At 43.7% G+C, this 26035-nt stretch overlaps 1 protein-coding gene across 3 annotated transcripts in view; it reads left to right on the forward strand.

The window, feature by feature from the left end:
• Positions 1-6358: 6358 nt before the first annotated feature.
• LOC149281122 (scavenger receptor class B member 1-like) overlaps positions 6359-26035 on the forward strand; it is a 44080-nt gene continuing 24403 nt past the window's right edge. For all 3 annotated transcript variants that reach the window (XM_089499635.1, XM_089499637.1, XM_089499636.1), the window contains exons 1-6: positions 6359-6548; positions 16297-16454; positions 20203-20344; positions 22829-23032; positions 24834-24929; positions 25398-25513. In XM_089499635.1, the coding sequence (XP_089355761.1) occupies positions 6423-6548; positions 16297-16454; positions 20203-20344; positions 22829-23032; positions 24834-24929; positions 25398-25513 (842 nt within the window). In that variant the 5' untranslated portion in view covers positions 6359-6422. The remainder of the gene's footprint in view (positions 6549-16296; positions 16455-20202; positions 20345-22828; positions 23033-24833; positions 24930-25397; positions 25514-26035) is intronic.

Consider the following 26035-nt stretch of genomic DNA (forward strand, 5'->3'; position numbering starts at 1 on the left):
GTCTAATGGGAAGAGGGTCTTTTGAGTTATAGGGCCAGCACTGAGAAACAGATCCATTCTAATTGTTCAGTGAATGTGCTACAGATCCGCATTTCTACCTTAAGGAGAACAAGCAGTCGCTGGCATCGCACACACAAACACCTGAAGTGTCCTAAAACGATTTCTTTGTCGGAAGGAGCCAAAGAACTACTATCGTTCTGTATGATAAACACAGTAAACAGGTAGCCCTTGTTTTATCGGTGCTTAAAACTGGTTTGGATTGATATATGTCCGGTTGATGCTTTTCTCCCCACAAAACGCTTTGGGGCAATGTCAGATGCTTTCCCGAATCGAGAGTCTAATATTGTTCGACACTAATCTGCAGGTAAGACCTTGACAAATGTACTGCTGTGTTGTGGAATTAATGGCTTATCTTTGCATGCTGATTTTGCAACCATGCCGCTGCTGGCATGTTCGAGGGTATTTCCATGCCAGCAGGTTCTTGTAAATTGAATTGGCATGTTTTGGATGCCTGTTTGAGTTCTAGGCAAAGTTTGAGTTCTTACCAAAAAACTTGAGGAAAGCGGCAGAAGTAGAAGGAAGATCATGGAAACTAGCGCATTAACCCTGTCCCAATCGAAATACATTTTTATTGACGGATTTAAGGCTTTTCTCTTGCCTTTCAGCCCACAAGGCATCCTGAGGCAATGCACAGTGGATAAAACCATATATTTACATCATTTTTTTAAAAAAAAGGTAAAAATACTCTTTAAAATAATTTAGTCAGTTAAAACAGTTAAAATCTCAGATACATTTTAATAAAAAGTAAAAATATTCTTTAAATACAATTTAAAGCCAAACAGTTAAAACAGCCAGAGCTGTTTCAAAGGCCATATGAAGGTGGCTGCTGAAATAGTTTTTCGTGGGTCTTTCAGGCTCTGTGGCCATGTTCTAGAAGAGTTTATTCCTGATGTTTCGCCAGCAGCTGTGGATGGCATCTTCAGAGAATGCTGGCATGGAAGAGAGTGGGGAGTTGGAGGCTTTCATGGCCAGCATCCATAGACTTTTGTGGAGGTTTTCGGGCTCTGTAGCCATGTTCTAGAAGAGTTTATTCCTGACATTTCGCCTGCATCTGTGGATGGCATCTTCAGAGAATGCTGTCATGAATAGTCCATGAAGCCTCCTGTTCCCCCTCCTGTTCCTAGAATATGCCCTTGATTCTTCTGGTTATTAATACTGGGAATCTGTGATAGGCTCAGGCAGAGTTTGGGCTTCAATGGTCTATTTTCTCCACCTCTTTATTAGAACTGGAGGTTTTCCTATTGGATCCAGGTGTAAACCAGTGCTAGGAGAGTCAAAAGGAAAATGATGGCTTGGTGGAGTGGAGCCAACTGCCTCCAGCATCTCATGAATTCACACATTTGCTCTGCAAAGACAGAAACAGATTGACAGCTAGCATATTATATACATAGATCGTGGTTTATGATAGCCTAATTGGTAGAAGTAACTTTCCGCTGTTGCTTATTGTTCAACTAGGGAGGGTTGGAAAGCCTTGCCAATCCTCAGCCCAACCCTGACTGAGTACTGTCTTCATTCATAAACACTCCCAGATGTAGGGAGTGCTTTCTGGGTGCAATGTCATGTGGCCCTTGCAACCTTTAAACATTGCAACCAGTCATGTGAAGGGCAACTGGTGGTAAAAGTCACTCCAATTCATGTTATAAAAGTGGCCCCGAAACTGGGTTACTTAACAAGATCTGCGGATAAGGATTTGAGGATGGTAGCCAAGTCCAACACTGGGCTGGGCGAACGTGTCTGAAGATGACCCGAAAGCTCAGCTTGTGCAAAACATAGCTATCCACCTTATGAATATTAGGAGGTGTGGACACATTCTGTGTGTTATATATTGTGTTATATCATGTATTGCGTGTCAAATTGGAACAGAAATGCTTTGGCAGAGATGACTGCAGGCAAAAGAACAGTGGTGTTGAATCAGATCAAAAGCCGATCTAGCCCAGCCTCAGATGTACTTCTGAGAAGTCCATAAGCAGGACATGAAAACTATCTCTCTCTCTCCTGTTGTTTTCTGCAGGAGTTGCTCTTCCCAGGCACAGCACTTCTGATCTTGAAGCATCTAGCCATAATAATTAATAAATATCCTTATCTTCAATGGATTCCATAGAATCACAGAACTGTAGAGTTGGAATACACTCCAAATGTCCCAGAAGTCCTACCCTCCGGCACCAGGTAGCATCTGGTGCCGGAAAACCTTTAAGTTTGGGCACTCGGTCTCTAAAAGGTTCACCGCCACTGATCTATCCCCAGTTGGTGTTCCATGACTGATGCCTTCAGACCTGTCTGAGCCATTCCTGCTTTCCATGGACCATTCTTCAAGGCAGGTTGCTATCACACCCCTAATCCAACCTTCCATCGCCACTATCTCCTTTCACTTTTCCATTTTGGTTAGCTCTGTTTACTGGATGTTAGAGTGAGTTATTCTTGTATGTGTGTTCTTTCATACTTCTTCGAAATAAAAGTTCTCTTGGTTTACCTATGCCGGGAGCCTTTATCAGTTAGTATAACTGGTATAAACTAAGATTGGCATCACCCGGTGTGGTAACTTATGGTGTCATCTGCCATTGACCTCCCCCCATACCACACCATACAGAATCCCAAGTCATGTTTCTAGCTCTAATGTTACTCATAAAGCATAATCTCCATATATCACTGAACGTCACGGTAATTGTTGTGACCTAAACAACTAGCACAATTGTAATTTTATTTGTTTCCACACTTTCCCATAATTATTTTAAAATAAATCTGAGTTTTTTAGATAGTATTATTACTCCTAAATATTTCACTTTCTTCTTTATCTTAAATTCAGATGTTCTTTCTAGTTCCAACTGTTCTTGAACTGTCATATTCTTTGTTATAACAGCCCTTTTCCCTGGGTTTACTTGAAAACCTGCTAAATCCCCCAGTTCCTCTAAAGCTTGTTTTAATAGATCTATTTTATTGATTGGATTGTCTGAGAAAATTACTTGATCATCTGCAAAAGCTCGAATTGTACTGTATACAGTCGGTCCTCCTTATCCACAGATTTTTTATCCACAGATTCAAACATCCATGGCTTTAAAATATTCCAAAAAAGTATAAATTCCAAACAGCAAACCTTGATTTTTCCATTTTATATAAGGGACACCTATGCATTTGTATTTAATAGGACTCGAGCATCCACGGATTTTGTTATCCACGGGGGCCTTGGAACCAAACCCCAGGAGATACTAAGGGTCTACTGTATTTTTGCCCATGTATAATTGAACCATAAATTCTTTCTTCTTTCCTTATCCTTCTAGTTCCAATTTCTAATATCATTATAAACAGTAAGGGTGACCCCTGCTTAGGGTGTCGCCTGGTGTGGTCTGCAACCTCTGCACCCCCCTAGCAGTTCTTGTTTGTCTCAGACAGCAAATTGTGTTAAGCTGGCTTTATTTGGGACTCATCATGCATCTGGCCTAATGTGAGTGGGCAGGTAAAAAAAGGCAGACATTCCACATGTCTTAAAAGATTTGTAAAGAATGGGATTCCTCCCTCCCTAGCAGGTGCTAGGCGCCTGACTTGCTAACATCTGCTCAAATTGCTTCTTCTGCACAATTCTTAAAGGCACAGGAGCCCTGCTTTTTGGTTCATTTGGCCACCCCAGCTGTAACAGGATTTCAGTCTCTTATTAACAAACCAAGTCAAGCATGCTTGCTCAGAATCAAGCCATCTCCTAGATTAAGAGAAGTAATAGTGCCACTCTATTCTGCTTTGGTCAGGCCCCACCTGGAATATTGTGTCCAGTTCTGGGCACCACAATTTAAAAAGGACATCGAGAAACTGGAGCATGTCCAAAGGAGGGCAACTAAAATGGTGAAGGGTCTGAAAACCATGTCCTGTGAGGAACGCCTTAGGGAGCTGGTGATGTTTAGCCTGGAGAAGTGAAGGTTAAGAGGTGATATGATAGCCCTGTTTAAATACTTGAAGGGATGTCATATTGAGGAGGGAGCGAGCTTGTTTTCTGCTGCTCCAGAGACTAGGACACAATGAACAATGGATGGAAGCTACAGCAAAAGAGATTCCACCTCAACATTAGGAGAAACTTCCTGACAGTAAGGGCTGTTTGAGAGTGGAACACTCTCCTTCCTCGGAGTGTAGTGGAGTCTCCTTCCTTGGAGGTCTTTAAACAGAGGCTGGATGGCCATCTGTCAGGGATGCTTTGATTGAGAGTTCCTGCATGACAGAATGGGGTTGGACTGGTTGGCCCTTGCGGTCTCTTCCAACTCTATGATACTAAATGGGACTTTAGTCCTAAATCAATGTGCAATTACTTGCAGACATGACATGACATCCAGTCCTATGCATGTTTCTTTAGGGCAGAGCGAGGCAAACTACCTCAGAGAGGAGATGTTGCATATCACATACAGGCTTGCCTCTCCTTTCTTCTCCGACTGAGGCTTACCCCACTCACGCCATCTCTTCAGTGTTTTAAAGGGATGCAAGGGAACGCCATAGCCCATTTCTGCCAAGAGGCAAATGCTTGGGGTACATAAATAAGGTCACTAGACTTTGTGCATCTGGCAGTGAGCCTCGTAGGCAGCTGACAAACCAGCATTAGAGAACAAGCAATAAAGATCCAAGTGACAAAGGAGTGTTGTTTTCAGAGGGGTTCAGATAACATACCTCATTATGTACCTGAGGGATTATTGATAATTATTTGTAGCACTGTTATTATCAAAAGGGGATTTTAAGTATTTTTGTCATTGCCATGTGCCTTCCAAGTCATTTCTGACTTAGGGCAAGCCTAAGGTGAACCAATCATAGGGTTTTCTTGGCAAGCTTCCTCTGAGGCTGAGAGAGTGTGACTTGTCCGTAGATTGTAATAACTTATATTCTATTCGACTGAGTGGGTTTCATGGCCAAGTGAGGATTCAAACCCTGGTCTCCCAGTGTCCTAGTCCATGCTCAGATCATTACACCACATTGGCCCTTTAAGTATTGACTGTGTTGCATTTTATCCCACTGTTGTTTTATATTATATATATATAGTAATTTATGGTAAATACCAGGGGCAAATCTAACCATTTTGGCCATATCGCAAAGTACAGTATCATCCCAAATCCAGAAAACAGCAATTCCTTTATTGGGCCAAGCAAAATGCACATTGGACACATTGGCCTGTTCTAGACAGCCAAAATAAAGCTGCTTCGAGTCACAGTGGAGGTATGGTGTTTCAATGATGCATGCATCCTAAGAGTCCAGAAGTCGCACCAAAGCCACGCTCCAGCCCTAAGGACTGGAATGTGGCTTTGGTGTGGCTTCTGGACTCTTAGGACGAATGCATCATTGAAACACCATACCTCCACTGTGACTCGAATCAGCTTTATTTTGACTGTCTGTAACAGGCCATTGTAAGGTTTCAAAGGTCCACTGGCTTCTTATCCAAAATGACCTGAATAGACTAGAAAGCTGGGCCAAAGCTAACAAAATGAATTTCAGCATGGAGAAATGTAAGGTACTGCACTTAGGGCGGAATAATGAACAGATATAGGATGGGGGACACCTGGCTGAACGAGATTTATATGTGTGAAAGGGATCTGGGAGTCCAAGTAGACCACAAGTTGAACATGAGTCAACAGTGTGATGCGGCAGCTAAAAAGGCCAATGCAATTTTAGGCTGCATCAATAGAAGTATAGTGTATAGATCAAGAGAAGGAATAGTGTCACTCTATTCTGCTTTGGTCAGGCCCCACCTGGAATATTGCGTCCAGTTCTGGGCAACACAATTCAAAAAGGGTGTCAAGAAACTGGAGTGCGTCCAAAGGAGGGCAACTAAAATGGTGAAGGGTCTGGAAACCAAGCCCTGTGAGGTATGCATTAGGGAGCTGGGGATGTTTATCCTGGAGAAGAGAAGGTTAAGAGGTGATACGATAGCCCTGTTTAAATATTTGAAGGGAGGTCATATTGAGGAGGGAGCAAGCTTGTTTTCTGCTGCTCTAGAGAATAGGATATGGAACAATGAACTCAAACTGCAGGAAAAGAGATTCCAGCTCAACATGAGGAGGAACTTCCTGACAGTAAGGGCTTTTGGACACTGGAAGACATTCCCCTCAGAGTGTAGTGGAGTCTCCTTTCTTGGAGGACTCTAAACAGAAGCCGCGTGGCCACCTTTTGGGGTGCTTTGACTGAGCGTGAGGGGAAAAGGCGGGAAGAAGGACGCCTTTGCCTGAGGCTCAGGGGCGGGGCGGCCATTTCCCGGCCCGAGGGGCGTGTCCCTGGCCCGAAGGGGCGTGCCCCCGGCCTGAGGGGCGGTCGCAGGAGCGAGGGGGCGGGCCCAGGCCTCTCTAAATGGAGGCCCGCCGGCCAGTGGCGCCTCATGGGTCTGGGCTTCTCCGCCGGTCATTATGGGGGGCTGCTCTCGGCCTTGCCTGGCGGCGGTGGGCTTCAGCATCGCCGGCTTCGCGTGCCTCGTCTTCGGGGTCACCATGATCCTCATGGTCCCCGGCATCGTCAGGGACCAGGTCACCAAGGTAGGCGCCGCGAGGGAGAGGGCCTAGGCAGGAGGAGCCGAGGGGGCATTCTGGGAGTTGTAGTCCCACGGTGGCAGAGTTCTCCAAAGGCACACCAGTAGAAGCCAGAGACCTGGAAAGCAGTCTGCAAAGGGGATGTTTCTGAAGCATCTTTGAGACCCATTGGAAGAGAGGGGCTGGGAGCAGCACTTTTAGACCTGAGTCTCTTTGTTTTGAGAGGCACCTAAAGAGAGGAGCTGGGAGCAGGAGCTTTGCTAGACCTGAGCCTATTTCTTCAGGTGCATTGGTTTGAGAGTCACTGAAGGAGAGGAGCTGGGAGCAGGAGCCTTCCTAGACCTGAGCCTTTGAGAGTCACTGAAACAGAGAAGCTGAGAGCAGGACCTTTGTTAAACCTGTCTATTTCCTCAGGTGCATTGATTTGAGAGTCACCTGCTGGGAGCAGGAGCTTTGCTAGACCTGAGTCTATTTCTTCAGGTGCATTGGTTTGAGAGTCACTAAAGTAGAGGAGCTTTGCTAGACCTCAGGAGCATGGGTTTGAGAGTCACCTAAAGAGAAGAGCTGGGGGCAGGAGCCTTCCTAGACCTGAGTCTATTTTCTCAGGAGCATGAGTTTGAGAGTCACTACAAGAGAGAAGCTGAGAGCAGCACCTTTAGACCTGAGTCTATTTCTTCTGGAGCATGGGTTTCAGGGACACTGAAAGAGAGGAGCTGGGAGCAGGAGCCTTCCTAGACCTGAGTCTATTTCCTCAGGAGCATGGGTTTCAGAGTCACTAAAGGAGAGGAGCTGGGAGCAGGAGCTTTCCTAGACCTGAGTCTGTTTCCTTAGGTGCATGGGTTTGAGATTCAGTAAAAGAGACAGGCTGGGAGCAGGAGCTTTGCTAGACCTGAGCCTATTTCCTCAGGCACATTGGTTTCAGAGAAGCTAGGAGAAGGAGTTTTGCTAGACTTGAGCCTCAGGCGCATGGGTCTCCATGCCATGCATCCGAAGAAGGCGACTCAAAGTCTAGGAAAGCTCCTGCTCCCAGCTTCTCTCTTCCAGTTAGTCTCAGAGGTGCTGCACGATCCCTTTGCAGACTGACTGTCTGACAAGAAGGCGTGGATGGTTGCCCTGGATCAGACCCAAGGTTTCCTATAGTGGTAGCAAGCACCGAAGAAGCTCCCCAAGAAGAGTCCGAAGGCAGCTCCCTTCCCAAGCTGGGGTACTTCGCTTTTGCGCATGGAGCATTGCCTTTTTGTAACCAAAAACGTGGCCTCAGCTCAATATCATTTTGAAGTGAAAGAAGTTCTTTTTCTGCTATTACTATTTCCTCGTTGCTGATATCTAGGAATGGATTGAGTATGGTAGTACAGTATTTTAAGGGGGAAAGAATCCTGAAATTTATCAGACATGTCTTCATACAGCTCATCCAGGTGTTCATAATAAACCAAAAGGACATCATCTAATATGGACTTACAGCCAATAGCATCATAGGAGTTCAAAGAGACGTCAAAGGCCATCCAAACAAACCCCATTCTGCCATGCAAGGAAACGTGTTCAGAGCACCCCCAACAAATATCCATTCAGCCTCTGTTTAAAACCTGCCAAAGGAGACTCCACTGCCTTCCCAGCAGCGTATGCCACTGTTGAATGGCTCTTACCATCGGGAAGTTCTTCCTAATGTTTAGGTGGACTTTCTTTTCCCGTAGCTTGAATCCGTTGCTCAGTGTCTCAGCAGCAGAAAGTAAACTGGCTCCATCTTCAGTGGGACATCCTTTCAAATATTTAAACAGGGCTATCGTGTCACCCCTTAACCTTCTCCCACCAGGCTAAACATTGCCAGCTCCCTAAGCTATTCTTCATGGGGTATTGTTCCCCATTTTGGTTGCTAATATAGTCTACAACACCTTGGTGATCTTCCATTCAAGTACTAACTAGGGCTGTCCCTGCTTAGCTTCCATGATCAGACAGGATCTAGTGCCTTTTAGGATATTTGTGTATTACTGATACAGTGTTTGTGATACTAATGCTAAGACGGTGGAGAAACAGAAAGCAAGGAAAAGACACTATTTTTAAGCACACAAGGCCTTAAAGGGAAATGTGTTCTAGATCCTGGATGACTGCAAATAATCCCAAAGACTGCATTTCTTCTCCTGATTAACATAATTGTAATATTTAAGCAAAACGCTTCTGCTCCTAACAGCTGAAGTTAGTAGCCAAAACAAGTCCCTTGACGACTTTATAACATTCTTGATATTAGGTGCCCTGGTGAACAAGTAATGTGGTGTTGTCTGCCTTCGAGTCCTTTCTGACATATGGCAACCCTAAGGGGAACCTTTCATGGGGTTTTCTTGGCACATTTCTTCAGAGGGGGTTTGCCATGGCCATCCTCTGAAGCTGAGGGAGTGTGACTTGTCCAAAGTCACTTAATGGGTTTCATGGCCAAGTGGGGATTCGAACCCTGATCTCCAGAGCCATAGTCCAATGCTCAAACCACAACACCGCAGTATATCTATCCCCCCCTCTCTCTGTCTTTGAGACTTATCAGCAAGGTGAGCAACCACTATCAGCAAAGAAGTGGCAAAATCCTCGCCTCCTGCAGAGCAGACAATTCCACAAACATTTCTGCAGAAGACTCTGCCGATACCTGCTAACAATACTGGAAAGCCACTGTGAGGCCCTGCCACAAGCAAGACAAGTGCAGGTGCAGCTGAGGTGGCACCAAGTGCCACGGAGAGCTACGATCCCCCATCCTCCTCTTGCCTCTTTCTGCCGATCAGCACCATCTCCCCACTCCAGCCAGGTGTCTCCTGACACTGAAGAGGAAAGAAGTAGTGGCACTGTGGAGGTGGCCTTGGAGCAGGTGGCTGCCCAATTGATGGCATCTCTTTGAGCTGGCATTCATTGGTGCTTCTTTGTGCCTGCATGGTCTGCCCAATCCTCACCTTTGTCAATCTCTTTGCTTTCTCACACGGTGCCCCTGGCGGCAGCATCAGCATCTCCTGTTTTTCAACCTCACCTGGCTCATCTTCCAGGGGCAAGTAGGAAGAGGTTCTCCTTCTGAGGCTGGGGTCTTGAAAACCTCACTGCCACTAGAGAGCCAACAGGGTACATGTGTGCCAAAGCAGGAGGGAAACGTGTAGTTCTTTACACCAAAGCACTGCTGCATCACTCCCCAACTCTCTACTCTTTCCCTGGTGGGTGACTGGCTTGCCTGCCTGACATCTCAGCCGTCTTGTGAATGTGGCTCCAGATCAGGGATGGAATGATGTGTCCATCCAGATGTTGCTTGGCTGCATAACCCATGGTGGGGAATGCTGGGAGCTGGAGTTTAGAAACATCTGGATGGCTGTGTAATTCCCAGTCCTGACCAAAATACTTCTGGTGTTGATATCTGTTAGGGATGTGCTATCAAGGCTGGATTTACAAGGAGGTGACCGAGGCAGTTGTCTGGGTCGGTGGCGTAGAGGGGGAGGAGAGTGACATCTGTCTCGGGCTATCTGAAGCGAGTAAGTACAAATAATCCCTATTCATTTGTAAAGAATTACCTTTAATGGTCATTTTTTTTCTTTTGGGGCAATTTTTTTAACTATGTGGAAATAGAAGAACTAGTATTGGTATAAAATAAGACTAGATGAGCATGATTTTGTTTGTGCAAATGCATTGCCTCCACATAATGGCTTAATCAGGCATGCATGCAAGCTAGCTAGCAAAATGGTTACATGCAATACAACAAAGAGACAAAACCCCAAACCAAAGATAATCGAAAGCTGAACCAGCAGAGCATGTGTGGAAGGGGTTCCTTATCTGGAAGTGTGTTGTCTTTTCTACCCTGTTAGTTCTGGCTCAGAAGTTCAATTGAAGGAAAAATGCTGGACAGAATTGAACAACAATGAGGTCTCTTTTCTCTCTTTTGCATGGCACTGGTCTTGTGACTTGTGTTTTACTTGCGTGGCAAAATCGGTTTGCTCATGTGACCTAGCTTCCAAAGGAGGCTGCAGACTGTAAGCAATGGTCTGTAATGGGCAGTGGGTGCCTTGGGTATGGGTAACTGTTGGTTGAAAGTGTGTCAGATGAACGGGGATTTTTGCATGCTTTTTCTCCCCTGTAGGCATTTGCAAAAGAAGTACTGGAGTGGGATATAACTGCTGAAGCTGTTCTCTCCCCTTGCCAATGACTGGCCCTAAATGGGAAAAAACTGAATGGCGAATTGAGGGGAGGAAATGCCCACCTGCCAAATATAAAAACAGGACAATGCATTTGAGTGCCTCTGTGGCTCGTAATCCCTATATTAAGCTAGCTGGCATGAGTTCTTCTCATTATCTTCATACTGCCAATGGAAAGAGGTGTGTGGAGGAAGGAAGACATAAGATGAGCTTAGGTTAGTCATCTGGGTTGACTGCCCAAAGCAAAGGACAAGGTGCTCCTTCTCCTTTCCATCCACCAGAAACTGACTGGACTAGCCATTGGATCTTCACTTCAGCAGTTGAGTCAAGGTGGCATCTTGAGAGGTGTCAAGTTCTACCCTTCTACTGCTCTACACAACCCACCAAGCATTTGCCACCTGGGTTGGCTACCTCACTCTACTTCATAGTAGAGCTGACTCTGTAACCTGGTAATGGCCAGCAAGTGAGGCAACGTGGTACCACATCTGGTAAACAAGAGACACTGTGCTTGGTGGCGAGAGGAAGCCCATGGGGGTCTCAGACATTGTTTTTGACCTTTATCTCATTTCAGCAGCTCTCCGTTTCAACATCTGTCACCATTGCAGCATCCGCTGGGAGGAAAATCCTCAAACTCTGCATAAACCAGCAACTACATTCTAGCAGCTGAGAGTCCCTGGTCATTGATAACCTGGGATCAACCAAGCAAAGGAGAAACATATGCAGGTTCTAAGGTGTCTGCTCAAAGAACAGTCTGCAAATGCAGAAGCAGCACCATAGACTTGGAAGGTTTACTCTTGTGGTGCAATAAAAACATAAGATGTGCCCTGCTGGATTTGAGCTTGAACAATTTGCTAGGAGGAGGGCTCCAGGTTCCAGAACCCTCAACTTGGGGAATTTGTAGTTCCCCCCAAAGTAACTGGCGAACTCTGGATCAGATTAATGAGGCATCTAATCTAGCATTCTGTTCCCACAGTGCCCCACTAGATATCTCTGAAAAGCCGACAAGCCAAACATGAGTGCAAGATTTCCTCTTCAACTTTGAAAACCAAATTGCTGCGCTGGACTCTCAAGGCAGTAAATCACGTCAGACTGTTCCAGGGCATTTGTTTTAATTTATCAGATCTCAACTGACCTTTCTCACCCATCCTTTTGAGAGTTTATAGAGGAGGCTAGAAAGCCAGACAGGTTGAGATGTTAAACTGAAGGGTACCTTGCAAGTAATGCTAATATATATATACTAGTTGTGTTCTGCACAGAGAAATGCAGAAGAGTGAGGCACCCGCCTTAGGCAACAAGTTTTGGGTTTACAAAAGGGCAGGCAAGTATAAGTTTCTTAATTGGTGTCAGTTGCGTTTTTATTGACTGGGTGTAGCTGTGGGCTTTTTCTGCCTGGCGTCTTTACTCTGCGAAGAACTAAGAATCGCTCCCAGACTTACCTGTCCCCAAATGGTCCCTGGCCATGCTGAATGGGGGATTCTACGAGTTGTAGTTGAGAAAAGTGTCTTCTCCGATCTCATACTACACACCTTGACTGGGAGGTGCACACTTTAGTGTTCTGCTTCAAGCAGCAAAATGCCTGAGGATGGCACTAAACAACAGCATGGGGAAACTTTCATATAGAGACATAAACATCCATGGTCAATTGGGAAAGGGACCAGATTGTCAAGGTCTGCCCAACAGAGAAGGCAAGACTTTTACTTGTATTTCTTTTTAGTCTGTGATCTGCTTTGTGTCCCAAATGATTGAAAGATTGGTCAAACCCTTCCACTGGTCTTCATCCCTTGTCACTTTTCTTTGCATATATGAGAAGTGAATTTTGCTGGGATTAATTTTCTCCCACAGGCCTGATTCTATTTCTTTAGGGTTTTGGCAAGGCTGGTTCTCTTCCCTCTCCCCTAAAAACTGTAATTGGGTTATCATCCATTTCTGTTGTCACGAAGAGATACTGTGCTTATCTTAAGTACACATGTACACATCAGTTTTATGTTGGAATGTCACAGGCTGTACCTCTTGCATTTCATGGTGTTCTGGCTGCTCCACAGTAGGGTTGATGTTTTGAGGGAGGAGGTCCACACAGATAAGCCAGTCCTGTTCATTTCACATTATTGCTTCATCATATTGCTTCCACCAGGCTCCCAAAACAATTTCCCATACATGATTTTAAAGTCAAAGGCAAGATGAAATAATGCTATGATCCAGCCGTGAGGAGATGGAACATAAGTCTTGTCCTCATGGAATTGCACAATGCCATATTTTTAGTGAATTGCCACAGTGCACAACTGAGTGTGCAACCAAATGCACATTTATCTTTTGTCAGCTGCCTTGGGTGCAATTTAGGAGAAAGGCAGCATATAAATAAATAAATTATCTGCATGCACAAGGCCCATTCCTGTGCAACTCTACTTCTGCAGCTTTGAAGAGAATGCAGATGTTCTGTATTGTGTATTATTTTAGTATATTATAGTGTTGTGTTTTATTATTTTGTTTTTGATTATATATGTCTGATGTTTCATCCTTGGATGTTGTTGTTGTCATTAGAATTTCTTACTCACAACTAAATGGTATGTCAATGTGAAATGAAGGAACCAGGTCCTGTAAGTCTTGCATAGGTAAACAAAACCATCTAAAACCTTTTAGAGACTTGGACGGCTTCTTCCAAAATGCACCCAGGGACGACTTTTTCTTTCAACAGCCTCCACTTTTTGCATGATTTCCAATTTGGTGGCCAAGGTACAGTGGGCCCTTTGTGTCCGCTGATGCTCCAGGACTTCCCATGGATACCAAAATCTGTGGATGCTCACATCCCATTAAATATAATTGCATAGTGGTAATCGCAAAACCAAAGTTTGTTTTTTGTCATTTATATATCAGGGAGAGTCTCAGCTGAGTTCTGAATAAACTGACTCAAGCATACAAGTGGAAACAAATTGCCAGGCCTTTGTACCTGCCTGTGATGGAAATCTAGCAGATGAGTTTTTAATTGGCATGGGGCTTCAGTGATGCAGGAAGCTTTAACAATTGCGGAAGGCAGAACAGTGTGTGCCAGAGAGTGTATGCTGTTGGCCTGCAACATTTCTCATAGTCAGTGGCAAGGGGTGAAGGGAGTTGCCGGCTCATAGCACATCCCTCATCCCTGGTCCGACATGCCCAGTTTCAGGCAGTATTTTCTGTTAAGGAATGACCTTCAGCAGCTGACTCACCACTTTGTGAGCATCAGCAGAAATGCTTCCTGTCCCATTGCTCTCAGTACGAAGACACACGCCCCACACAAAATATTGACCTTTTCTGCCAGAACAAACAAAAGACTGAAATCTAGAGGAGCCTAATACAGTCTTCCCAAACCTGGTTCTAGCTGGAGATGATCAAAGTTGTGGCTCAACACATCTGAGTTGGCACAGTCTGCTCTAACTGGAGAAATCATTTCAGTGATGAGGCCATGGCAGATCAAATATGCATCTCCTGCCATTTAATGCGAAGCAGGAATGCCCTCAGTCCAGGAGGTAACAGCAGGTCCTATTCCACCATCAGGCAGGGGAAGCCGCTATCTCAAGCAACAGGTTTTGCAGGTCATGAATGGGTAGTAATGGTTATTTATGTAAATAACTAAACTAAATTATTATTGCAGGAGTCAGAACTGTTGGTGAGATTTCTGCCCCAGGGGCCAAAACCACTTGGCTGGCTTTAGGTGCTCTGCAGATTGATTTGGGGAGGAGGAAAAGTTTCTCCCTGGCTAGTGGCTGACATGTTTGGGTTTATGTGTGCTGGCCAGGTGTGCATAACTGCTCTCTTAGACTTTCAGTTGATGGAAAACACTATCTCCTAGCTCACCTCCCTGCAGCCCAAGATCTTGCACAGACACATGCAACTTTTCTAAGGCTGCAGTCCTATGCACATTTATCGGGGTGTATAGTTCCATTTAAGTAAGAGCCTTATGTCTGAGTAAACTTGTAAAGGAGTGCACTGTTAGTCTTTGCAAAACCCCTCTAGGCTCCACCTTAAGACTATTGCAAACTGTGCGCTTGAGTTTCCAGTAATGCTTAGCCAACACCATGGTCTCTCCTCCCCTACCCTCTTTGTTTTGTTTTTGTTTAATATCCAGTCTGAACAAAAATTTGGATGAACTCAAGGGTTTACTTGCTACTGTGTGACCTTCTAGTACAAGGTTAGGGGAGCCATTGATTCTCCAAATGTAACTGCACTCCACTACGCAGACCACAACCAACATGGCAAGAGAGCAGAAAAGATGGGAGTTGTGGCCCTACTAGAGATGTCAAAGTTCCAGAAGAAACCATCAACATTAGTAGCAGAGAATATTATTTATATTTACTTTCCACAGTATCAAATAGACGTAAAGCACCCATTCCCATAGAAATAATTGATGGAGGGGAAGTGTGTGGACGGAAGGAGGAACTAAGATTCAATGAATATGCATGAAATTGAATCAGAGCTGTTCAGGTTAGGGTGTCTTGGAGGTAAATCATAGATTTGCCATGAATTGATGTTGACTTAAGGCAGTTAACAACAACAGTGCTGCCTACTAGTTGTTATTAGTCTTTGAGCTAACATGCATCCTAACCAATATTTTGAGGCACAACCTTTTGCGCAAATCCGCTTTAACACGCCAGCAGACCAGAGCTTGAAGACATTATTTTTCTGTACTGCAGTTCCCCTGTACCCTTCAACCAGTATGAGTTGGCATGCCAGCTGGGGACTAGACCCAAACATAACTTTTCCAAGCTCTGCTACCAACCCAGTTCCATTGTTTTGGGTTTCTACAGTCAGGTCTTTCCAGAAATGTTGTGGGGAAGAATCCTTGGCCATCTTTGCCTTCTGTACCCCAGAGGTTTTCTACTTCTGTTCTGTCTGTGGGTGCACACACTTGCCTCCAGTTTTTGAAGCTTGAACTAATAGAACTGAAAAAGGCTCCTGTTCCTTGGAGAGCCTTTAAACAATCCTCAGAGTGTGCTGATTAAAATGAAGCTTCAGGGATACTGCAAAAACTGTCTCTGAGAGCTGTTGGTATAATAAGATGTCTTTAGATTTGGTCCTTGGAGGTTAAATTGTGTGTCAGCGGCACTCGCTTTTAAGTGTGTGGATGGATAAAGGCAGCTAAAGCACTGAGACAACCGTGGAAGTACACTCTCCTGCCTCTTCCCTTTGAGCAAAACAAGTAGCTTCCAGCCTGAACAGAGTACAAGGATAACTAGTTCTCTCAAATTCCAGCCTCCTTTGGTGTGGGTTAGTCTTTGTGGCAGTTAAGAAGCCACTTCTTACACACACACACACACACACACACACCATAGTCAAAGCAGTTTTCTATTTTTTTTTAAGGAGATGTTAAGGGGATAAACTACTGGGTCTTGGTCAGAGAAGCAGCTTACTGACTGGTGCTTTGTTTTAATGAAAAGCTGCCAGGTTTGGTGCAGTGGGGATGGAGAAGGACTGCAAGTTTTATTTTTGTGTTAGTTTTGTTAGCCACCTCGAGCTTTTTGTATTAGGCAGGGTGGGGGGGATATAAAATATTCTAAATAAAAGAAGCCAATGTGTTTTCCAAGCCTTCAGATTGCACCCTATCCTACTGATGTCATCCTTGTTTGTCATTACAGAATGTGAGGCTTGAGCCCAACAGCATGGCATTCAACTTATGGAAAGATATCCCAGTGCCATTCTATATGTCCATCTATTTCTTTGAAGTGCTGAATCCAAATGAAGTTCTCCGTGGGGAAAAGCCAATAGTGAACCAACGTGGCCCTTACGTATACAGGTCTGAGCTTTTTCTTTCTGTCTCCATTGTGTTTAGCTCTCTCTCCTTGGAGGTCTTTAAATAGAAACTGGATGGCCATCTGTCGGGGATGCTTTGACAGAGATTTCCTGCATGGCAGAGGGTTGGACTGGATGGCCCTTGCGGTCTCTTCCAACTCTATCATTCTAATAACTTTCTTTCGAAGCGATTGGCCATAGAAATGAGTGCAAATATAGTTGCATAATCCATTGGAAATCTTCTGTGCGGTGAAATGAGTGAGAGTACAACTGAGCTTTTGTGCAAAGTGCAACAGCCCTTTAAAACACTTCAGTAGCACTTATAAAGCATACAAAATATTTGTAGAAGAATGAGTTCTAGGACTTCGTAAAAACAAACTTGACTCCTGCAACCTATGAGAAGTTGGAAGCAAGAGAGGTAATTGTAACTTTGCATCATCGTTCTTTGTCAGACATCCTTGGAATAGATTTAATTTGCTAATACGAACCGGTAGGTTCAGCTCATGCAATGTGTCAGTTGCTTCCAAATGACCAAATCCCTACACATCTGCCATCATAGAATTGTGGGGAATTGTAGAGAAGTTTGTTGCCAGGTCCTGGTCTTGAAGGCCTATGATGTTGCTACCATACTGAAGCTAAACAAGTTTGGAGCTCATCAGTGCCAAGATGCCAAGCTACCTGGAACCCTGGTGAGGTATGTAGAAGAAAGGTGAGTTCTAAATGCAATATTCTGGGGTGCATACTCAACAAGTATAGAACAAGCCTAGCTGAGTCAGACCAAAGCTCTGTATCTTGTCCAATATCTTGTGTTTACAGTGACCAACTAAATCCCTCTCAGACAGGGCTGAGAATCATGAGGCCCATGAGCCAGATCTAGCTGTTGGGTTCCAGTGCAGCCCTTGGGACACCCACTGACACCTCCCTACCAGTTCCAGGCACAGCCTAATTCTTTTTGGCCACCCTCCCATTCAGATGATGGACAAAAAAACCTTAGTTGGGCTGTTCCTTGTTATTTTGTGATGCCTCTCCCAGATTTCCAAAATGCAACCACAATTAACATATCATTTCTGGTCATCCACAAGGGTAGCGCCAAAGATGAGTTAACAGTCTTCGAAAGGAGCTGAAAATGGGACATTGTAGCTCCTTCAGCTTCAAAACATGCCTGCTCCTAGTCAAGGAAGACTGCAAGTGGGGCATGAACATGTTAACCCCTTCTAGAGGTTCCATCTAGTCATTGTGACTGCTAGGTGTTAAAAGCCTTCCTCTCCTTGAATTTGTTTAATCTTTTAATTTGCTGATCACCACATCTTGGGATACTTAATTCTGCATGTGACTATGCTCTTTGTGAAAAAGGACTTCCTTTTGCCTGTCTTGGTCTTCCTGCCACTCATTTTTATTGGACGATCTAAAGTTGTAGTGTTATAAGAGGGAGGAAATACCCCTTTCCCATTTACTTTTGTTAGTAGAACATCTACCCTACTTTTCCTCCAGTGAGTTCAAGTGGTTGTACATGACTCATTCCTCCACATTTTATCTTTACAACAGCCCTGTGAGATAAGTTGGGAGATGAGGAAGAGGAGAGAGAAAGATGTTTATCACACTATACTCTTAAAGTGCTACTATTCCACTTTGACTCCTGTAGCTGCCTCCTGTTGCATTCTGGGATTTGCAGTTTTAAGGAGGGGTATTTAGAATTCTCAGGCAGAGAAGTTCTCTGCCTGAGAATTCTAAATACCCCTCCTTAAAACTGCAAATCCCAGAATGCAACAGGAGGCAGCTACAGGAGTCAAAGTGGAATAGTAGCACTTTAAGAGTATAGTGTGATAAACATCAAAGAGTCTGCCTCAAGATTGGCCAGTGGGTTTAATGCTTCTGTGAGGATTTGAACTTGGGTCTCCCAAGTTCCATGCATAAATTTATATAGTTTAACTACAGTTGCCTCTGTGGAAGGCACCAAAGACCAATAGGGAATACCCTTCTCTCAGAGATGTGCTTGATATAATGCTGGTGATATTTTGGCACCAAATCAAAAATGGCTTTTTATTAAAGCCTTTGAGGTCTAATTTATTTTATCCACTTTGCATATGGGCTATGGTTGGCATTATTTTAAATCATCCTAGCCATTTTCAAATTGCTTGGCTTTTAAGTGACATATGATTTATGGCAATATATAATTAGCCTTTTGTATTTGTATTGTCTTATTGATTTTGTTATATGTTGGTCTGAGATCTGTGGAGGTAGAGCAGGGTATAAGTATTTAAATAAACAGACACAGAGACAGACCAAGTAAATATGGGCAGGATATTATATGGGGGGTGGGGGGTGTTGTCTTGTCTTTATCTATCTCAGTATTGAAGTTCCTCTGACAAGCTTTCAAATTCAGAAGGCAGTCTGGAAAGAACAGCAGCAGGTCAATTGAGGGTATCGCCAAAGGTTTTCCAGAACAGAAAGCATCCAGCAAAAATTGCTGCACGCACTCATGAGTGTTTCCCAGCAGGTTTAGCTGCCAGTATAATGCGATGCTTGTTCTTGGCCTATGTTTTGCCTATGTGGCTTCTTAGCATATTTGTGGGTTTTGGATGTATGTATTGTCACTGTACAGTGAAAGTAGGTGAGGTAAAAGCTTCTTAACATAAATGATTTCCCCCCCCCTCCTCTTGCCAGAGATTAGATTTAAAGCAATTTATCCCTCTTCTTGCCAAGGCCCAAAGCATCTGGATTTACATGGCACATAATGCAAAGGTTTACCCAGTGAGCTGCCTAATCTGTCATCCTCACATCACCCACATAGAAATTCCAGTTACCCAGTTTCTCAGAGGCTCTTTTTCTTTTGAACAATAGCGGGGGGTTTCCCCAGATTCAGTGGGCATGAGTTCTCTTGATTTTGTACTGCTGTCTGTCCCATGATTATTAAAAGCACTGAATCCTCTGTTGGGGAAAGATCTGGCTCTCCAGAGTTTCAGATGGGCAAAGGAACTTGATATTTCTGTGACATTCTGGCATATGCCTCATTGATTTCAAAGCTGACAGAAGACCCATGCAAAAAGACTGCAGATGGCTAGCACTTCTCTCCACTGAAACATATGGGCAGTCTGTATGTGCAAGAGTATTAAATGGATCCCTCTCAGACCACCCCCACCATTTAGAATTAACTCTTGAACATCATAACTGTCCTATTTTTTACTGTTATTTTCTCTGTAGCCAGTGACTCATGTTTCATCCACATTCTGTCTGGGACATTGGGTATTGTGATGTAAACTGCTGGGATAGTTTACGAAGAGTGTGGATTGCTAACCTACCTCTGTGATACACACAAGGATGATTTTGGAGGACTGGGGCAGAAGAATAGCAGGAGTCCTAGAATCATAGAGTTGGAAGAGACCCCAAGGACCATCCAGTCCAAGCCCCTTCTGCCATGCAGGAACACAGAAGCAAAGCACCCCCAATAGATGGCTGTCCAACCTCTGTTTAAAGACTTCCAAGGAAGGAGACTCCACTACACTCCGAGGGAGTGTGTTCCACTGTCGAACATCTCTTGCTGTCAGGAGGTTCTTCCTAATGTTGAGCGGGAATCTCTTTTCCTTTAGTTTGAATCCATTGCTCCAGGTCCTATTCTCTGGAGCAGTAGAATACCTGAATTGTGCCCTAATTGTTGGGAGTTTCAATCTGCAAGGAGAATTTCTCTCCACCCCCATCCCAGTGCAGGTAATACATGTAAGTGTTGATTTAGTCATGGTGTGTCTTTCTTGCAGGGAGTATAGAGAGAAAGAAAACATAACTTTTAATGACAACGATACACTGTCTTTCTTGGAGTATCGGCGGTTCCACTTCCAGGCAGACATGTCAAATGGATTGGAATCCGATTACGTTGTTGTACCGAACATGTTGGTGTTGGTAAGTAAACTCACAAATCGTGTAATATTTTGGCTGCCGTCCTGTACTCACTAACCTGGGAGTGAAGCCATGTTGATCAAAATGGCATGTAAAGGATTGCACCGTGTGTTTCGTTTAGTGGGCTTGGTTTATCTGAGTTTGTAGATGTACTCTTTTGTGTGGGCACAGGAAAAGTACACAGCATAGCTGAGATGTTGTTGATGTGCTATGCTGATGTAACTTCATTGGCATGGTAGTGGAAGAAACAGGGCTACAGGTGCAACAGTTGCAAGGAAAGTGAGGGAAAGCAGACAAAGTCAGCATTACTATCACATCCTCACTTCTAGGTGAGTTCTTGAAAACAGATTGTTCTGGGAAAGCAGTCTTGCAAACTCATTTGTCCTTTGCCAAGACAATTTGTCAGCTCAGTCCTCCAAGAATACTTTGGCTTCAGGGAACCACCTAAAAGCCAGGCATTGCAGAAAGAAGTACTCAGAGCCAGCAGCCTTCCTTCCCAACATTGACCACAGCACCTTTCTCAGTCTTGCTTCACTGCCTCTGTGCAACCCTGTAAAATGTTCAGTTGATAACACAATGGACCCTTATGTTAGCATAGTGCACCAGTGAGATTTTGACCTAAGGGATTTCAGATCCACTCTGTTACTTACTTTCCCCTTTAAAAAAAACACACACCAAAGCTTTTAGTCCTTATGTTTGAGAGGAGATGCTTGAAAGCCATGTAGGCAATTCATAGCAGGATATCATAGTGCTATATTATTTAAGGATTGCTAGAATTTTGATCACCCAGTGCTGGCAAACATCAGAAACACTCATTCAGCCTGCTTCGGAGGTTTATTGTAAGGAAAATGTGGGGAGGAGAAAACCGTTGAATTATTTGCAGGGAAGATTGGGTGTAAATGTCGCCAACAATACTAGTAGCAGTGGTGTTAGTAAATGGTTTATTTTGGAGCATGAAGGGAAGATAGAATTGGGCACCTAATTTTGGCTCTTGAAGGAATCTTTTGGTGGTAGAAGGTAGGAAAAGTGGCAGTTGTCCCTTTCCTCTGCAGCTTCCCCATATCATTTTCAAGAGCCTTCTCCCAACAAACATTTTTAGGAGAGTTACAAAGCAAAGGCAGCGGTGAAAACACTCAGCTTTGTGAATAGAGTTTTGTTTCATTTGTAGAATGGAAGTTGAGAACCAGGTCATTTTAAAAAAGGAACATGCTACAGCTTCTCCCAACCTGGTACTCTCCAGATTGTTAGATTACAACTGCCACAAGTCTCAAACTGCAACTCACACTGGCTGGACTGTGATAGGATTAGTAGTCCAGTATCTCCGGACAGTTCCATGCTAGAGGTAAACTGCTGTGCCTGATCAGATTAGGAAGGATTACGAAGGCGTACCAATTCCTACCAGATTAGGAAGGAACACCAATTTGGCTAGGTAGGTCTGATTGAGTTAATCTGAGGAGATTAGGATAGAGAAATGACTTAATTAGCTAGTATGGCTATATATTAGCAACACATGAGTTTCTAGATGTTGGTCCTATTAATACTTTATTTTAATGCATGCTTGGATGCAGTTTCTGGAGAGGTTTTTTTCTAAAAGCTAGTTTTGTTAGCAACAATTTCCCCCAGCAAATACATCTATCAAGCCAAGGCAATTTTAAAAATTCTGTCTAGAAATAAACAGACAATAAACTTCTTGAAGAAAAATTAATAACACCTACAATTCCTTAACACAAAAGAAAGAACAGATGAACAGAAAAGGTAAGGCACATATTTGGTCTACTGACATCTGAACAATACACCTATCAATTACAATATTTTAATATCCCAGAAAAACACTAATGAAATATAACACTTATAAAATCCCTCTTTAAAAAACTCCCCTGTCTCAAAAATTATTCTCAGCCTGATTTTAAATTTATGAAGTGAGATTTTTCATTCTACACTAAAGTAATGTTTTAAAATTTTTGTTTCATAATGCAAGTGCAATGCGAAACATACAAATAGAACATATCAGGTAGAAATCTTTTCCTGTTGGGAATCTGTTGTTCTTTCACAGACTTACTATTTCCATGAGTCACTAAGAGCTTATTTCCATACTTACACAATGCAACTAGTTTATCATGTAATGATAATCTGATCCATATGGATGCCATGGGACTGCCAAAAGGACAAAGAAATGGGCCCAAAACCAAATCACATCTGAACTCTCCCTAGAAGCAAAGATGACTAACCCATGGCTGTTGTAACTTGGAGGTATCATGACTTCTCATTGGAAAAGATGATGATGTCTGGTAAGGTGGAAAGCAGTAGGAAAAGTAGAAAACTGATGGATAGACTTTATCAAAGAAGCCACAACTGCCCCAAGTCTGCAAGTTGACCAGGGTCTTGGAGGTCCCTCATTCATAGGGTTGCCAACGGTCAAAGTCTACTTGAGGCAAATAACAACAATATTCTTTCCTACCCACCCTTTCCTTTGGTTTTGTCTTTCAGGGAGCAGCCGTAATGTTGGAGGATTTGCCCTTTGCTGTGAAGCTGACAGTCAGTAGCACTTTTGCCCTTTTCAAGCAGAGCGCTTTCATGAATCGGACAGTGGGAGAGGTCATGTGGGGCTATGATGACCCCCTCATCGATTTCCTCAACTCCATCAAGCCTGGTTTAGTTCCATTCAAAGGGAAATTTGGTTTGTTTGCTGATGTACGTAAAAATAAATAAAATGGGAAGAACTGGTTTGAGGCAAGTGCAGAGCCTGGAAGCATTAGCATTAACACTAGCATACTGGTGTTGGATGGTTATTTACATTAAAATTGAGGGTAACTTTGAGAACTTAATTCGTTGGGTTAGTCATTGCTTGCAGAGAATGGCCAGGGTCGAATGACTAACACAATTCCAGGAACAAATTCAAATCATAAGAAATATTGTTACCACAAAGCCTAATCCTGCTGTCATTTTTAACAGTTGGAATGACAAAGATTGCACATGTTAAGTCGAAGGCTTTCATGGCCGGCATCCATAGTTTTTTGTGGGTTTTTTGGGCTATGTGGCCACGTTCTATAAGAGTTTATTCCTGACGTTTCGCCAGCATCTGTGGCTGGCATCTTCAGAGAAAGATGCCAGCCACAGATGCTGGCGAAACGTCAGGAATAAACTCTTATAGAACGTGGCCACATAGCCCAAAAACCCCACAAAAAACTGTTGCACATGTTGTTTGAATAGTTAACAAATCGGGACCAAGAAATTAATTTTCAGTGAATCATTTCCAAGCTCTGGGCAAACAATCTCTCGAGAAATATGGCAGAAATCAGCAGTGAGTAAGTGTGCTGGGCAGGGCCAGTCCTTACCATTAGGATATGTAGAGCCACTGCCTCAGGTGGCAGATGCTAGGGGACAAGGAGCAGCAGCAAGATGTCGGAGGACAGAGATATGTGTCCTCCCAGCTCTCCTGCTGTGGTGGAAGATGCTAGCCCACTGGCCGTGTTACAAAATGATAGAACTGCCAGTCATCTTCTGTAGTTAAAACTGAGAGGTGGGGTTGGGTACCATCTTGTACTTTGTGTCAAGCAAACACTTACTTGGACTGGTCCTGGTGATCAGTGTATCCCAGTAAGTTTCATACTGTTCTTTGTACTTATACTCCCACAAGAAGATGGTACATTTGTCTCTCTAGGCCAGTATAGCCTACTGTGTTTGGCAGCAGCTCTTCAGGGTCTCAGACAGTGGTATTTGCCATAAGTTGCTGCTATCAGAGATCTTTTCAAGTGCAGGTACTGGGGATTGAACCCGGGACTTCTGGCATGCAATGCAGGTACTGTGCTTTTTTTGCTATGGAAGCTTGTTTGGAAAGAGTAATGTATTTGGCCTTGATTCCACTTTTCTTGCATTAATGCAAAAGAAAGGGTTGTTCTACACATTGCACTAGAAAGGAAGACTTCTTCCATATGTTAATGCATTTTGGATCCAGCCCAGGGCAGTTTAACTAAATGACTGATAAGCTGCTATCTAAAGCAGTCTGCTACAAATTTGCTTGAAATCATTTCCAGTCAGCATAGTGGCTGCTGTCATCACTCACCACTTGGGTCAGGGATGGTGGCGCTTGGTCCCCAGATGTTCTTGACCTCCAAGGTTGTGAAAGTTTAAGGCCTCTTGTACTTTGGCTAAACGCTTTCAGCTGGAGATGCCAAAGACTGGACTCTGGCCCTTCTGTGTACAAAGTGCATCCTCAGCCTCTGTGCTGTGGCCTTTCCTCATAAAGCAATCAGAACTTAGAAAAATTATTTTCTTAGATTACAACCTCCAGCCATGCTGGCTAGGGAAGCTTTTGAATTGTAGTCCTAAAAGGTTGCAAGCCTGATCTGAATGTGTATTTTCTGTTTAAGAGGGTGCGTGTGCAAGAAAAATGTGCATTTTCTATTTTCCCACTTGTTTTTCACGCCTTTTGAAAGGTGGCTGATTGAGGTACTTATTGTATGACCACATGTCCACTTCTCTCCTGTTACAGATGAACAATTCAAATACTGGGCTGTTCACAGTGTACACTGGCATGGCTGACATCTCCAGAGCCCACATGATAGATACATGGAACGGACTGAAAGAGGTAAAAACCAAAGCATAGTCTCTTCGTTTATTCCCTATTCCTTCTTTCTCTCAAACATAGAAAAAAAGCAGTTGTTCATATCCTCTTGCACAGATGTCAGTATTAATAAAGCGCGCTCTGCTTTCCCATTAACCCACAACAATCTCCTGTCCTCTCAATTTGAAAATGAGTCTTACAAAATTTCTACCAAAAGAGGCTTGCCACTGCATAAGATTGAGTGTGAAGCATTTGGCACCATCACAATTCTGTGTGTTCTCCTAATCAAACCAGGCAAAGGCATTTGTTTACTCCAGGTTAAAATATCAAATCCTTAACAGAGGTGGCTTGGATTCTGCACTGAGCAAAAGGCGAGTTCTTCAGGTGATATAAAACAGGCAAACAAAGTCTCCTCCACCAACTAGGTTGCAGAATGAAAGCACTGATGTTAGTAAGCTTGCTTCTGTATCTTAGTGTTGACAATCCCCTTAGGTGTCTTACTGGAACTCTGATCAGTGCAATTTGATCAACGGAACGGCTGGGGAGCTGTGGCCACCGTTTAGGACCCCTTCCACACCTCTGGAATTTTACAGCCCAGATGCCTGCAGGTACGTAAAGCCATAATGTTTGCTGTAGCAAGTCACCACCCAGCTTCTAAAAAACTGGAATCCTATAGCTCTTTGACCCAGTTTTTTTTGTGAATTTTCATTGCAATGTTACCCAACAAAGAGCTGATCCCTGGTCAGTCTCTTCCACTTGGCTTTCCATGTGTTACTATATCAAGTAAATGCCATTCCTCCACTTTAAAAAAATTGTGCAGAGAACCTGATGTTTCTCATTATTTCTTTGACCTTCTTTTCAACCATAAAAGAGGTTGCCCACATAATGGGTTCCTCGTTTAGGTTCTCTATTCTGATTCACCTTTTGAGCTCTGCATATATTTTATATACATTATTTCCAGTAGTCACATTCTCCTCCTGGATAGTAGGAAGAGGCAACATCTCACCTGGATGATGCATCTAGACTGCTTTTTATTTGATTTAAAATGTCTACTCTTATTTTTCAGCGAGGAAAGAAAACCTCACCAGCCTCCTGGGGTAGTCAACAAAATAATTAAAACAAGTGTGTAC

Source organism: Sceloporus occidentalis, unplaced genomic scaffold (genome assembly GCF_023333645.1).
Source record: "Sceloporus occidentalis isolate IW3139 unplaced genomic scaffold, rSceOcc1.0.p SCAF_138, whole genome shotgun sequence".
NCBI classification, from domain to species: domain Eukaryota; kingdom Metazoa; phylum Chordata; class Lepidosauria; order Squamata; family Phrynosomatidae; genus Sceloporus; species Sceloporus occidentalis.